The sequence below is a fragment of the Anoplophora glabripennis genome, unplaced genomic scaffold (assembly GCF_000390285.2).
Source record: "Anoplophora glabripennis isolate ALB-LARVAE unplaced genomic scaffold, Agla_2.0 scaffold77, whole genome shotgun sequence".
Taxonomy (NCBI): domain Eukaryota; kingdom Metazoa; phylum Arthropoda; class Insecta; order Coleoptera; family Cerambycidae; genus Anoplophora; species Anoplophora glabripennis.
Genome location: NW_019416717.1, coordinates 895,663 through 910,075, shown reverse-complemented (window position 1 = coordinate 910,075; position 14,413 = coordinate 895,663). Strand labels below are relative to the sequence as shown.

Here is a 14,413-nt window from a genome sequence, read left to right as displayed (position 1 = left end):
CCGTTAGAGATAGGTATAGGGAACCGTTACACAGTTTGAAAGAGTTTTAAATTTCCTAACTAAAAATATACTGGGTGTACCATTTAATATAACCAAGTTATTGCTGTTTAAAGTTGAGAGAAGTATTCAGCAGTTTTTTGAACACCCTGTATAATACTAAGTGACGACAAATATAACAATTTATAACTTCAAGGATCTAAAATAGACCCTCCAAAGCTGCTTCTTTAAAATTATTTTTTTATTGCTAATATTAAATTTCTACGCTATAAAATATCTCACAAACTGCAAGTCCTAGGTATGCAGAACCTTCAATAAAGTTCACCTATTGTTTTACGGTGCCTTCAAAAATGCAGTAAAATACAGGGTGTTCCATTTAAAAATACATAACTTTGATATGGTACGCTTTTCCTGGACACCCTATATATTTCAAAATATTTTTAAAATGTAGCCGTAATCAACCTACATATACCCACCTAAACAGATTTCTATAACATTTGCCGTTTGGTCCTTAGCGACCGAGGCGTTAGGTACTGGTGGCCCACCAGTGATCTTAGTCCCAAACATACGCATTTCTAATATTAAAAATTCTTTGTCCGTGAAAACACAGTCTATGCAAAGAATGCATCGTGTAAATTGTGGGTGTTATCAGGTAGACTCAATCGCCTGCAAAATTCCCATGTGCGTGCAAAATTCGCAGATTTTAAAACGTGTTCGGTACTGTAATGATAATGATATATTGCGGTACCTCTATTGACTCTGTATAATGAAGTTTGAATAGTTTTTAAAATCACTCTTTGTTTTTGTTTACGTCTGCTAGGAATTTTGCGCGCATGCACCTGTACACAAGCACCTTCATTCACCGCAGGTAATTATTATGTCACAGTATCTTTGAGGGGTAAAAGTTGCTATTGTTATACTTTCGCATCACAATCTTATTTAATATTTCATACTTGCTGGTCATAACATTGAACTAAACTAACTACAAACCAAATGGATGTGTCAAGGACAAACAGTTGACAATTGGCTCTATGACCTGTCTCAATTATCCCAATTATCTCAATTATATATCACCTGACTATTATCGAATAGTACTTCTCAATATAATTAAGCATTGTGTAACAAAAATAAATGGAATTAACGAATTCGGACTTCCCTGAATTTTGCAGTATTTTACATTAGGGTGTATTTGCTGCTAGATAATCTTGAGGTCAAAATGTGAAAATTGAATAAATATATCTTAGTCTAAAGTTGATTTGCTGAGAAGTTACAAGGTTTTATGTTTTTGAAAAACATCATACGCAAATAACTTTCTGGTAGTATTTGTGCTTTTTCATTTAAGTACACCCTGTAAATTTCCTAAACAATTTATTGGGTGAGAAATTATTAGACATAAAAGAAACAAATAAGAAGATGTTTGCAACTAGATGTTTTAAACATGACGGGGCGATACGAAAAAGGCGATTTTTGAATACCGTGGGATGGGGTTACTTTCAATTCCAGGAGCTACTTTGACAGAAACATTGATGATCTTATTTTATATTCTTCCTTCCGACATTTCTCGAGATATTAGGCAGATATCATAATATGGCAACTCCGCATAGTTAACGCGATCATGTCTAATCGTTCCTCAGTGAACCAGTGATGTTTGGAGAGTGTACCAGGCTTTTATTTAAAAAACGATATCTTATCCCTATTTTGAAGCCAATATAACTTCAAGCGCACAAGAGAAACAGGCACTAGGAGTAAAGTAATATATAGTCTTTGCTGTAAAACCATGTTAACCCATTAGGATATTGAAAACTGAAAAATATTGCATAGTAAATATGGCCGAAAATTTAAATATTCTGTCGTGGGGTAACTTTGATCGGGGTAGTGGGGTAACTTTGATCGATGTAGTGGGGCAATTTTGAAAATTATCAAAGTCTGCGAAGTATCTTTAAGTAATATAAGATTTAAGTTAGGGCAACCTATTCTTAATAGACGCTGTTATTGTTTTGGTGAAAACATTATTTAAAGAACTTACAACTGCGCAAAGAAAAATTGTTATTTTTTTATTGCAGAATATTATATTTATATTTACTTTACATTTGTATAAGAGTTAAATAATATTTTTGTACCGTAAAAGATAATATTTCCTTAATATATCACTAAGTTTCTGATTTCTAGTGTCTTAATGCCATTTATAAGCTCAATTTTTTTCTTGTCATTCAGTGAGATTGTTTCGGATATATATTTTTCATACCTGGGTTTAAAATAAAGGGTTACTTGTCAAATATCATGAAAATTAATGAGGTGGACAAAGTAACCCCACTCGGAGTTAACTTTGTTTTAGTCTTCAAGAATTAATTTTTCAAAAACTAACATATATTTTAGCAAAAACTTTGGACAAACCGATAGCTCGGAGAAAACCGATATTGAGGTTATTTTTATAACAGATTTGAGACTAATACAAATGAAATAATATTCGAAAACTTTTTATTTTTAGCAAAGTAACCCCATCCCACAGTACTCTTTTAGTGTGACTTCACATATTTAGGCAACCCGCCACAAATACTCATAGCTGAAATTGTACAGATCGAATTTGACCACTGTGTACTATTTACATAGATACTATAAAAATGAACAACTTCAAATTAATTTATTTTTACAAGGATTTGGAAGTATTTAAGAACAACCGACACGTGTTTGGTAAAATATATACACCAATGTGCTTAAAACTTACAAAAAACGATATAAAAGCATATTCCTAAATTTAAATAAAATAAAAATTTAACATTAGCCGTGTTATACGCAGGTGAGATCTTGTTGATTTATCATAGCTGTCCTCATTAGCGTATTTTCTCATATTTTGTTTAATCTTGGCATTTTCTAGTTCTACTATTTTTTATTGTTTTTCTTGGTGTTGTACTGTGTCAGTGTGTTTATAGAGTGTTTTTTTCTTCAAGTACTTTTAACCACAACCAAACTTTTCTTGAATGATGCCCTGTTGCGAGGCCACTTCGTTTACAGAAATTATCTTTAATGCGCATGCTCAGTAAATTGATATAACTTTAATTTATTAATTACTATAAAAGTTAATATTATTCTATAAATTTAAATATATAAATTCTATAATTCTATTAGTTTGTCACTTGGGGTTTGAAACTTCTTAAGTATTTATAATATTATCAGAATATTGCGATATTTAAGGTCATGACAAAGAAGCCATTTTTTTTGGCACTTATGTCCAAAGTACATAAGGCCGAAAATCGATCTAGGAAAAATATTGAGAAATTTTTCATGACAATGTGCAATATGGGGTTACCTATTATTTGGCGTATGTGACGTCACTACTAAAAAGGTCTATTTATCTTTGTATGCACTGAGTGTGATAAACTTTTATCGCGGTGGACATGAAAATATTTTTTAATGCTTTATTATTTATATCTAAGACATTTAACCACAAAAATACCCATTTTTGCGGAAAATGTTTATCTGTATTAAATCGTACATATAATTGTTAATATGCGTGAATGCACGTATAGGTACTGCAACGCAATGACGCATTCTATCTTCTGCTTTATAAATTAGTCATACACCAGGAAACATAGATTAAATATAAGTATTAGTTTCACGGAAACAATATGTGATACAAGGGTTACTTGTAAGTTTTTAACATTTCAAAGATTCACAGGTTCAAATTTAGATATTCCTCTTGCTCTTCTAGTAACAATTCCATTGACGTAACTCAAGTTACAGAGTTTTCATAAATGATTACAAGCCACGTGACCAGTACCTAATTTTGTGTGGAGCAGTAATTTTATTTCCTTCACGTTGGTAATTAAATTTCGGTAAAATTAAAATTTTTTAAAACAATGAGATCAAGATTACATCAAATCCCAAAATTTTGTTTCTGGTGATTGGTGTAATATTTCACGAAATTTTATTCAATCAATCAGCGATCGCATTATTTTGAGTGTAGACGAAACGGTTTGTCATTGTTTATTTTAAACAAATCATTAATATTTTTGACTCTAAGATTTAGGGGTTTTTAATTGACAGTAACTAGCTAATGGTTGGTTGCCTAAGTTTGGCTATCACGTAACTTGTAAACATTTATGAAGGCTGTGTATGACTTCTCTAACAACGCTTATATTACGTAAAATAGGGTTTAATTTTACATTCACAGGTTGAGAAAAAGAAGTTCAGACGTTCGATTTAAAATAAAAAAGGCTTGTCGTATCGATATTGATAAAATATATTCGGCAGACAATATGGAATGAAACATGTAATAGGTATATTAATTTTTAACTTATTTTAGTTGTAAAAAATTGTATATCTTATGCTCTCAGATTTACAAAAAAGAATAAAAATAATAAAGAAATCACATTATTAAAAAAGCTATTGAAATCGCCCTAAATCTTGACAATTTTTTTAAACAGTACGCCCCATGGATTGAGTTGAAAAGAGAAGCATTTTGTTCATTTTTCATTTTATGAAGAAAAGTTATTATTAAAAAAGTCTGAGTATGTTCAAATGTCCAAAAAAGTAGTTTTGAGTCGGTCGACATAATATAATTATTGTAACTTGTAGTTAGGATTCGTGTAAAGAATAAGATTATAAATGCCTCATTCGCAAGAAAGTTGTGGAATTTTGCACCTCTAGATGAGACATTTAACGATGTATAGGTACCTAATACTCGAGTGAAGAGATTTTATTAAGGACTAAAAACGTCAATTGTATGATTTATTTAATTTAATCGTAGTTGCCGTGGAAAAACAAATTAAAATTTTGATATGTCTGTTTAACTTACTGCAAATTCTGAAAATGTTATTGATTGTTTCGTAAAGTGGTGTGAACGCAATAATCTTATTATTAATATTAATAAAACAAGAGTTCTATACTTTCGCTCTCTTAGCGTGCCTGATGCTAAGCTGTGCCTACATTTTAATAACTTCATTTTACATTCTTCCGAAAGCACTAAGTTTTTAGGTGTCCTTCTTGATTATCAATTAAAGTGGCATGAACATGTGGATGTTCTCAGTAGGACACTCAATAAATCGTTCTATGCAATTTCTCGTGTTAAGGCGGAAATACACATGCCTCTTGCTTGCACAATAGCATGCAAGTAGCTTGCAGGAGATAGCTCCTGGTATGTGTATTTATTAAAAGGTATGCTTTTAGAAGGCGCGCAAGTAAATTGCACATCATTTGATTTTTTGGCATGTGGGCGGGGGTTTCGGGGGAGTTCAAGTGGCATGTCGGAACGTGTCTACTTGCTACCTACTGATATGCCAATAAGCCATAATACTAAAGAGGCATTCCATTTTACTTGCAAATGTATCAGCAGTGTGCCATCCGCCGGCACATGCCATTTCTTAGCATGCAAGTTACTTACCTATTTTACTGGTATGTGTATTTCCGCCTTTAGCCTTATAGCGCAATTTTAATTCGTTATCATTAGTACATCTGTATATATCATATAATTCTCTTAACATAATCCCCTCATTAATGATTTCCAGTGTCACCCATGGGTTTGTCTTCATATGAGATTTATTCTTATTTTTACACAGTTCCACAGGAAAAGCTTTATCAAATGCATTCAAGATAACCTCATGAAAGAATGAAAATTTTTCATCAAGCGACAAATTTAAATCTAAAAAATCCCATCTGACTTTTGCTATCAAATGCTGGAAGAATGCTATATTTATTGGATTGTTACTAAGTCGCTTAAAATAATAAGAGTCTGGCTTTTGAACAACATTAGATTCAAAAATGGAAAAAGAAACCTGTTGTAAATGATGGTCTGAAATATCACATTTTATATTTTGCGGGTTCAATATATTAATATCCATACTCGAAAAGATATTGTCAATTATTGTCTTCGCCTCACCTACTTCCCTGGTATAGGACCATATTGTTTGTTTCAAATTAAAGGTGGCAAAGATATTGCATAACTTTTTGGCAAAAGGATTTAAATTACAAGGATCAAAATTAAAATTAAAATCTCCACATAAGAAGACCAAGTCAGTTTTTATAGTTTGGTTTAGTAAATCTTCAATATGTAATAGAAATTCACTTGAATTATCTGGAGCAGGGGAGGCAAGTGGAGTTCTGTAGAAACATCCTACCAAAATTGTTTGCTTGTTTTTTAACACAACTTCAGTCAAAGCATACTCAAATGTGANATAATAATAATAATTATTATTATTATTATTATTATTATTATTATTATTATTATAAATGTAAACAAACTATCATTTACTGCGGCAAATAAGTGCTCAGGTGTTTTTTAATATTTGTTTATATTCAATAAGTGAAAAGCTAGACATTTTTACGTTTTATTATATGAAAAAATTGACAATAATTAATGGCACGAAACAAATAAAAATTACATAAATTGTTCAAATTTTCCCTCCTGTGTTCGATGCAAAGAAGTATTCTGCGAGTCATGTCCCTTACTGAATCTTTTCCGGTGGAATTGATTGAAGCATTTCTGTTATTTTAGCTCGCAATTGTTCGACACATTGGACTGGTCTATCATAAATTCCATTCTTTGCAAATCCCCAGAGAAAAAAATTACAAGGGATTTAAACAAGGCGACTTTGGTGGCCAGCGTATTGGACCATTAGTTCCGATCCAGGAATTGTTAAAACGTTCCTTCAAAAAGTTAAATAATTATGGCATTATGAGGACCATTTCCATTTTGCTTGAATTTCTCAAGAGGCAAAATATCTAAAATTTCTTCAAAATTATTTCGTAGAAAGTTTAAATATGATTCACCACTTAAATGTTGTGGAACAAAAGTAAGGACCTCTAGTCGTGGAGAACTGATCGTGGAGAAGGCCATACCAAATATTTACAGAAAACCAAATTTGTGGCCTTACTTCATGCATTAAATGTTGCTTTTCAATAGTGTTAAAGTGCCTATTTTTTCTGAAAAACATTCCAATAGTCGTAAATAAAGTTTCATCATTCCATAGTATCTTAACAGGAAAAGCTGATGGATCTGCCCTCAATTCATCACGAAACCATTCTCAAAATTTCAATCTTCATTATCTTCAGGATACAATGTTTGCACTGGTCGGAATTCAAAATCATGATACTTCCTAAATATTCCTAAAATTTTTTGAACGTGTGACTTAAATAAATTACATTCTAATGTCACTTGTCTGGAATAATTCTAGATTTATGTTAATTTGTGCCAATACGTTAATTTCATTTGCATTTCCAATACGATTTCTTACATTCTTTAAAGTACCATATTCTTGTAATCGTTTGTATAAACGTTGGAAACTATTTAGTTGCCTTCTCTAGGATACATCTCTTCATAATGTTGTGACACAGCCACTGAATTTCTATTACATTGCATGTAAACATTATACATATCCAATTTTCCATTTATTGAATATTGTTTAATTGCAAACAAATAACAAACACATTGAGCACTTATTTACAGCAACAAGTGATAGTTTGTTTACTTTTAAACATAAATGTCAAAATTTTCATTTGTTTCTCATGGCAACTGCGACTAAATTAAATAAATCATAAAATTGACGTTTTTGGTCCTTAATTAAATCTCTTTACCCAAGTATTATACTTTGTTGAAATCGAATCTAGTGGTGCAAAAATCCAATATGACAATACCAAAAATTGATTATGAAAACATAAGGAGCTAGGTCTTTGAACAAAAAGAGCATATGACCTTGATGATCCATATTTCATTACTCTATTTTCAGTAATAATAAAAAAGATGTGGAAGTTTATTGTTTTTTCAGTTTATTTCAGGAATGGTGCAACGTATCTCAAATTTCATTTCATAATCCGAAATACCATAAAAATATGTAACTTTGAAGTAACAGTGATAATGGAACAAGTTCCATTATCGGCTTTATATTTATTGTATTCTCATTTTACAGAAAGAAGAAGCAAAAAATATTACTGGTCAACGATTTTTCTAGTTGTTAATTTTTAATTCTGAACAATTTTCCTTAACATGTGTTGTACACCTGCAAATTGTAATTGATATTTTAATTTTATTTTCAGCTTGTGAAGATATTTCCGCCTTTGCCAAATCCGAAGTTAATTTCCATATTATTGGTGGTACCAACGCCGATAATGCAGAATTTCCTCATATGGTAATATTTTTTCCCTTTAATTTACTCCTCCATACTATACTCCACTGTCGAAATTATAGAGAGTGACTCAGACATAATATAAAAACACTATTACCATAATGCGTATAAAATATAAAATGATTTTTATACGGTTCAATATTATTTATCTTTATGCCGCTCGCTACGCACATTGATAGAATCTATAATCGTCTATAGACTGAGTTACACTGAACGTCGAGCTATATTCTGTTGCACTTGGTAGGGAATAGGGAAATGCTTTTTTAGTGGGTATAAACGGACTTGATTTACCCGTCCTGAGCAACGTCATAGCATAAGCGTAGATGAGGGGTCTAATTCCATGGCTATAATAAATTTATAAATTAAAAAAACACAACTGGGATGTTTTAAAATGCTGTAATAATTAAAATGGATCAAAGTGCCGGTTATAGCAAACCGTAAAAAAATTAGATGTTATATTTTATTATCTTTTTTCAATATTCTCTATATCTTGTTGCCTTTGACGCAGACACGCCAATGGATTTTCGTTCCCGGCACGCTTCATCCCCCTTACTAGTCCAAAAGCTAGCAATGAGTCACTCTCTATAATTTCGACCTCGGAGTATAGTTCATACAAATTACAAAAAATTTAAATATTTAAAGTTATATCGATTTATCATAAAAAAGCTCTGACTACAAAGATTCAGTGTCTCAGATCCAATCGCATTGCTTTGGGAATTGGTAATAAGTTTATTTTACATAGTTTTTCTATTGAAAAGTTATAATTGACCAATAGGAAATAATAATTAACTAATACACTTCTCGTCATTACAATAACATAATAACGCCAAAACACCAAATTACCATAAATAATTAAGACCAGGACGGATCAAACAAATTTTACCTGGATTACCTTCAGTTCAACTCACATAATAAAAGTGTAGATCCCCAGATCTGGGCGAGGTCCGGAACATTTTCAAAATTGCAAAAATGTTTAAAAAATTTAAGTCTTACTTATATCTTGAAACCTATGCTTTTGGAAGAATATTGAAGAGGAAAAAAGTTATAGAATTGAATTTCGCACAATATACTGGAAGTTAAAAATGTTTAAATTTATTACCGATGTTGCAAAATAGCAATAATTGATGGAAAAAAAGGCAAAATAATCAAGTTTTTTTGATAATTTTTTAAAAATATTTTAATTGCTCTGAAGGCATTCTAATTTTGGTAAACAAAAAATTAGAGTACAATAAAGCAACACACCAAATTTCATTAAAATTGGTTGTATAGTTTTCGCAAAATAATTTTTTGAACAAAATTTTGAAAAAAAATTTTCGAATTTTCAAAATGTTGCACAACTTCAAATAAGCATCTAGATACTTGAAACTTCACATAGAAAAGACCGTTCATCCTTTCAAATGGTTTTTGAAAAATTGAAATCGGTTGATTAGGACGGCCACAGTAAATTTTTAAACACTTTTTTTATTTTTAAACCATTAGATTACATTTATCAATTTGCAATTTAGTTTTTTTCAAAAATTATAATTTTAAAGTACTATTTTTTCTTAACTTTATCTGTATTTAACAAAAAAAATAATTTCCAAATAAAAAAGAAATTAATTTGTTTAAACAAAAAATATTTAAATAATTGTAATAATTATAACTAAATATATTCATATTCAGAGTGTTGAAATATATACATAAACAAATTTTTTCATTGAAAAATTGCAATAGCATAGGGTAAAATATACAGTAGGTATATTTAATGCATAAATAATAAACTTTGTTTATAACAAAATATGTGCAAATTAGACAGTTGGCATTATGATATTCGAATTTCTTGGCTCGCGAGACATCGGATTAAAAAAAAGATAGAAATTGGTCCATTAGATGCCGAGATAATGCAATTTTTTCGTACCTTCGCATTTTCACCCTCCGAATTCAATCTCGGAGCGAAAGCCCCCTCCACCACTTTTCGTGATTTGAAACACTTTTCGCGCGTGCCAGTGACGGCTTTACCGATGTTTTATCTACGTTGCCGATAACTTATGGATATGAAAATTTTTTCCAGCTTAGAACTCGGAAAAGCGAAGCCACTGGATCAAAGATTATTGCTAAATTGTTTATAAATTAACGGTAAATGCCGATAAACTTTGACCGCTTATATCTCGAGAACCAATAAACGGAATTTAACTCTTTTTTTAAAAGAAGCACCTTTCCGAGTACTTTAAAATTATAATTCTTGAAAAAAACTAAATTACAAATTGATAAATGTAATCCAATTGTTTAAAAATAAAAAAAAGTGTTAACTTTAAAAATTTACTGTGGCCTCCTAATAAACCGATTTCAATTTTTCAAAAACCACTTGAAAGGTTGAGCGGTCTGTTCTATGTGAAACAATTTTCAAGTATCTAGATGCTTTATTTGAGGCTGTGCAACATTTTGAAATTTCGAAAATTTTTTTCAAAATTAAAAAAAATATATATTTTGCGAAAACCATATAACCGATTTTAACGAAATTTGGTCTGTTGATTTATAAAATGTTCCGGACCTCGCTCAGATCTAGGGATCTACACTTTTATTATGTGAGTTGTACTGAAGGTATTCCAGTAAAAATTAGCTTGCCCCCTCTTACATCCAAGAAGTGGGATATTTCGACAGATCCGCCCTGGTGTAATTGTATTTTTTATATTTTTTGTTTGATATCTGTAGGCATGATAAAACGAAAGCTATTGCTATGACCTGTAATCTGTATGTACACTCGACGCACGATAAAGGTTTCCAAACTAAAAGGCATACTACTTTTAAAGCGGCGATCCTGTAGACTATTAATAGGAATTTTGGGAGGCGTGTCATATTTTTTTTGTGTAGGCACGTGTGTAACGACACATAACAAAAAAATTGCAGGCCTGAAGTATATGCATTATAAAAAGAGAAGAGTATACAGGTTTTGAAATAATTTTGTCTTGCCACATTATTTTTCTTGTCCCTGAGAAAATTAATATGTTGAAATAAGAATTTGTGTCATATTCTGCAGAAAGTAGGTAGGTAGGTCATGAAGGCAACAAAATAAAAAAATATTGTAAACTACAGTTTTATTATAACTTATACAGTTTCGGGAGGAAAGGGAAATATTTTAAGGACGTGTTCTGGAAGTGAAAATAATTAAATAAGTTCATGACATTATGGGTCCGGAAATGTTTCCTTTCTGAGATAGATGTCGAAAGAAATTTAAAATCCGGATTTTTCTAAATATCTCGAAAACGATTTAAGATATTACACTGCTACTATACTATACACCAAAGCTCAGTGTAATATCTTAAATCGTTTTCAAAATATTTAGAAAAACAGGATTTTTTTAAATTTTACATCTATCAGAAAGGAAGCATTTCCGGGCCCATAATGTTATGAACTTATTTACTTATTTTGACATCATTTTATAAACAATGAAAAAACAAAACGAGTTATCACGGAAATATTATTTTTGGGGGTGAACATGAGGGTTAGTTTGCATCCGTTTAAGGCTAAAAGAAAAAATATTAGTCGTTATTAATATGTATTTACCTTTTTGAGATTAACAATGGATATTGAGCATACAATAATTTAAAGAAACACACGTTTACTGACGCACGCGCATTGACAATAGCGAACGAATCTATCTTTGTCATAAGCATATGAGTTGTCCACAACTTCGGTACCATGAGTGCGACAAAGCGAACGTGATTTTTTATGATTGTCCTGGCAGTGTCGTAGGAGCTAAATAAAATTCAAAATATAAAAAGGTAAATAAATTTGTATCTGTCTAAAAAACAAACGTAAAAAAATTCAAAGGCAACTTTTCATTATTTTAAATAATCAATCGAATAGTATAGAAAAAAATTGTTTAGTTTTGTTACATCATTAAAATTAACGATAAATAATTTGAAATTGTTATAACTTTCGTATTAAAAATTAAAAATTATATCTATTTCTCTGAAAAGAAAGTTTACATTTTTTAGAGTAGATTGAAAAAAAAATTACAAAATTCATTCATTTTTCTGCTTGTTATGATTTTTTAAATTTCTGAAATCTTCTCTTAACTTCTCGCCTCCCTAACTCTGTTAATTTTAATAGTACAAGAAAAAGTCAAGAGGCCATTTTTAAGTAGAATTGTATGCTTTACAACTTCTATAAGAAATTCAACAGATTTAATTGCGGGCACCTATACAGTGTTCATTAATGGCGTACAGAAAAACCAGGGGCCCATTCTGTGGCAAAAATTAAATAAATTTTGTTGCATACATGTGGGCTCTTAAGGCCTCCGTTTCCGAGCTGCAGGGTTTTCAAAATTAAAAAAAAATAAAATTTTTAATTTTCTTAAATCCATTCAATTTAACTATTCGTAAGTAGGTAGTAGACGTTTCGCAAGATTTATTAACTAGGATGAATCGATTTTTTCTATTGTAATGTAAATGCAACTCTTTTAATAGAAACAAGATCATAAAAAATGCATACGGGGTCCGCTATAAGAGTTTGCCAATTAGTCCCATTTTAAAAATGCCAATCTACCAGGAAAGCATTTTTGTACAAAACCCATAAAATGTCAGATGTGACGGTAAAATATTGCCACACAAGTTTAATGGGAACGCCCCATATAGAGAAGCGGTTAAACTGTTATGTTTCAAACAAAATACGATTCAGATTGGAAACCTTTATCTTGCGTCGAGTGTACATGGTGTTTCAAATTCCTGTCTCGGAAACTGTCAAAAATAAACTTGTGGGTAATTTAAAATGTCACATATGCTGTAAACAATTTTTAAAATGTTATTGAAAATTAGTACCTAAAAGCTAAAAGCACACATTCAGAAAAGCACAAAAACAAGAGTAAACCTATAAACGTTTATTGTTGCTTTGGTTTACTGTGACAACGTTATGTTTTTTGTTTCCAAAGCCTGCTAGAAGCTTCTTGTTGTGCAAGACAAAAATTCAAAGAAAGTTTCATATTATCTATTTACAAAAACAAATTGTATGCTCTTTAAAAAATGTGGCGATAATGAAAGAAAGAAACTGAAAAAATTGTTTATCCACAAAATAAATGGAAACGGAGACAGTTTGCCACTTGAATGATCAAATTTATATTTTTAGCTCCTCTAAAATCTTACTCATTTTGAACGTCTTATACAGTGTTTCAAAAAGATGTTGCCAAACTTGAGGGACATTGTGGTAGAAAATTTTTGCATATAACCCCGCCCCCCTAGTCGGAACTGAGCCGTTTTAGCTCTGAAGCAATTTTTGTACAAAACCGTAATGTTATCTCGTTGACACCAAAAGACTTCAATATTTAAGTAATTTTTATTAAGGATAACGCAAAAAATTATTCGAAACAAAATAAATACATTTATCTTTTCTGATAAGTGTTTACCAACTATATGTCCTACACACACGATATTGGTAAAAATTGATTTTATCCACAACTGATTGATAAACGCTTTATTGCACGTATCTAATATAGCCATGCAATGTCATTTGTGTCACTCTGGGAGGAATAGTAAAACAAATCAACAGAGTTATGACATAATAAATGATCGGATCTAATTGAGTGTTTCCCGTTTGTTTTTTTTTTTGCGACGAAATTTTGCTTTTAAGTTGTTGAAATGGACCAATTTATGTTCGAAGAGTATCCAGACATGCATCTTATTTATGGCGTAGCAAGATGCAAAGCTAGAGAAGCTGAGCGCTTTCCGAATCGCCGATATCCTTGCCTAACATTTCTTCAATGCATCGTCGGTTAAGAGAAAAAGGCAACTTTAAACCAGATGTAGGAAGTTGTACGAACTGGTAGGGACAGTGTTCATTCAGGAAGATGTTTTGCATCGAACTAAAAAACTACCTACCATAAGCCATTTTGAACAATTATTATGAATTTATTATTTTTGCGTTATTCTTAATAAAAATTACTTACATATCAAAGCCTTTTGAGGTCAACGTAATAATATTACGTTTTTAGACAAAAATTGCTTCAGGTACAAATCGGCTTATTTCCGACAAAAATTTTCACCATTTTGAAACATCCTGTATTTCCCATTTAAGCGTGTAATGTTATAACTCGCTGCTGGGATTGGTAACAGTATTTGAAAAGGACAGCACCTTGCAAATCGAATATATCTACATACATATTAGACTAGGCGGTATCTGTTTTGGTTTGGGTGAATCGTATATCCACGGAGATTTTTGGCTTTTTGGCTTTCAAATATCACTAGAAATGAAAATTTTTCTATGCGCATAAAAAAAACGTGGGCTTAACTTTTGGCGGCACAATATGTTAAAAAAATTCGAAAAAT

The 14,413-nt window shown here is 31.0% G+C and overlaps 1 protein-coding gene across 1 annotated transcript in view; it reads left to right on the top strand.

Moving 5' to 3' along the window:
- LOC108904410 (serine protease persephone-like) overlaps positions 1 to 14,413 on the top strand; it is an 80,241-nt gene that overhangs the window by 51,415 nt on the left and 14,413 nt on the right. The window contains exon 3 of the mRNA XM_018706958.1: positions 8,026 to 8,117. Coding sequence (XP_018562474.1) covers positions 8,026 to 8,117 — 92 coding nt within the window. The remainder of the gene's footprint in view (positions 1 to 8,025; positions 8,118 to 14,413) is intronic.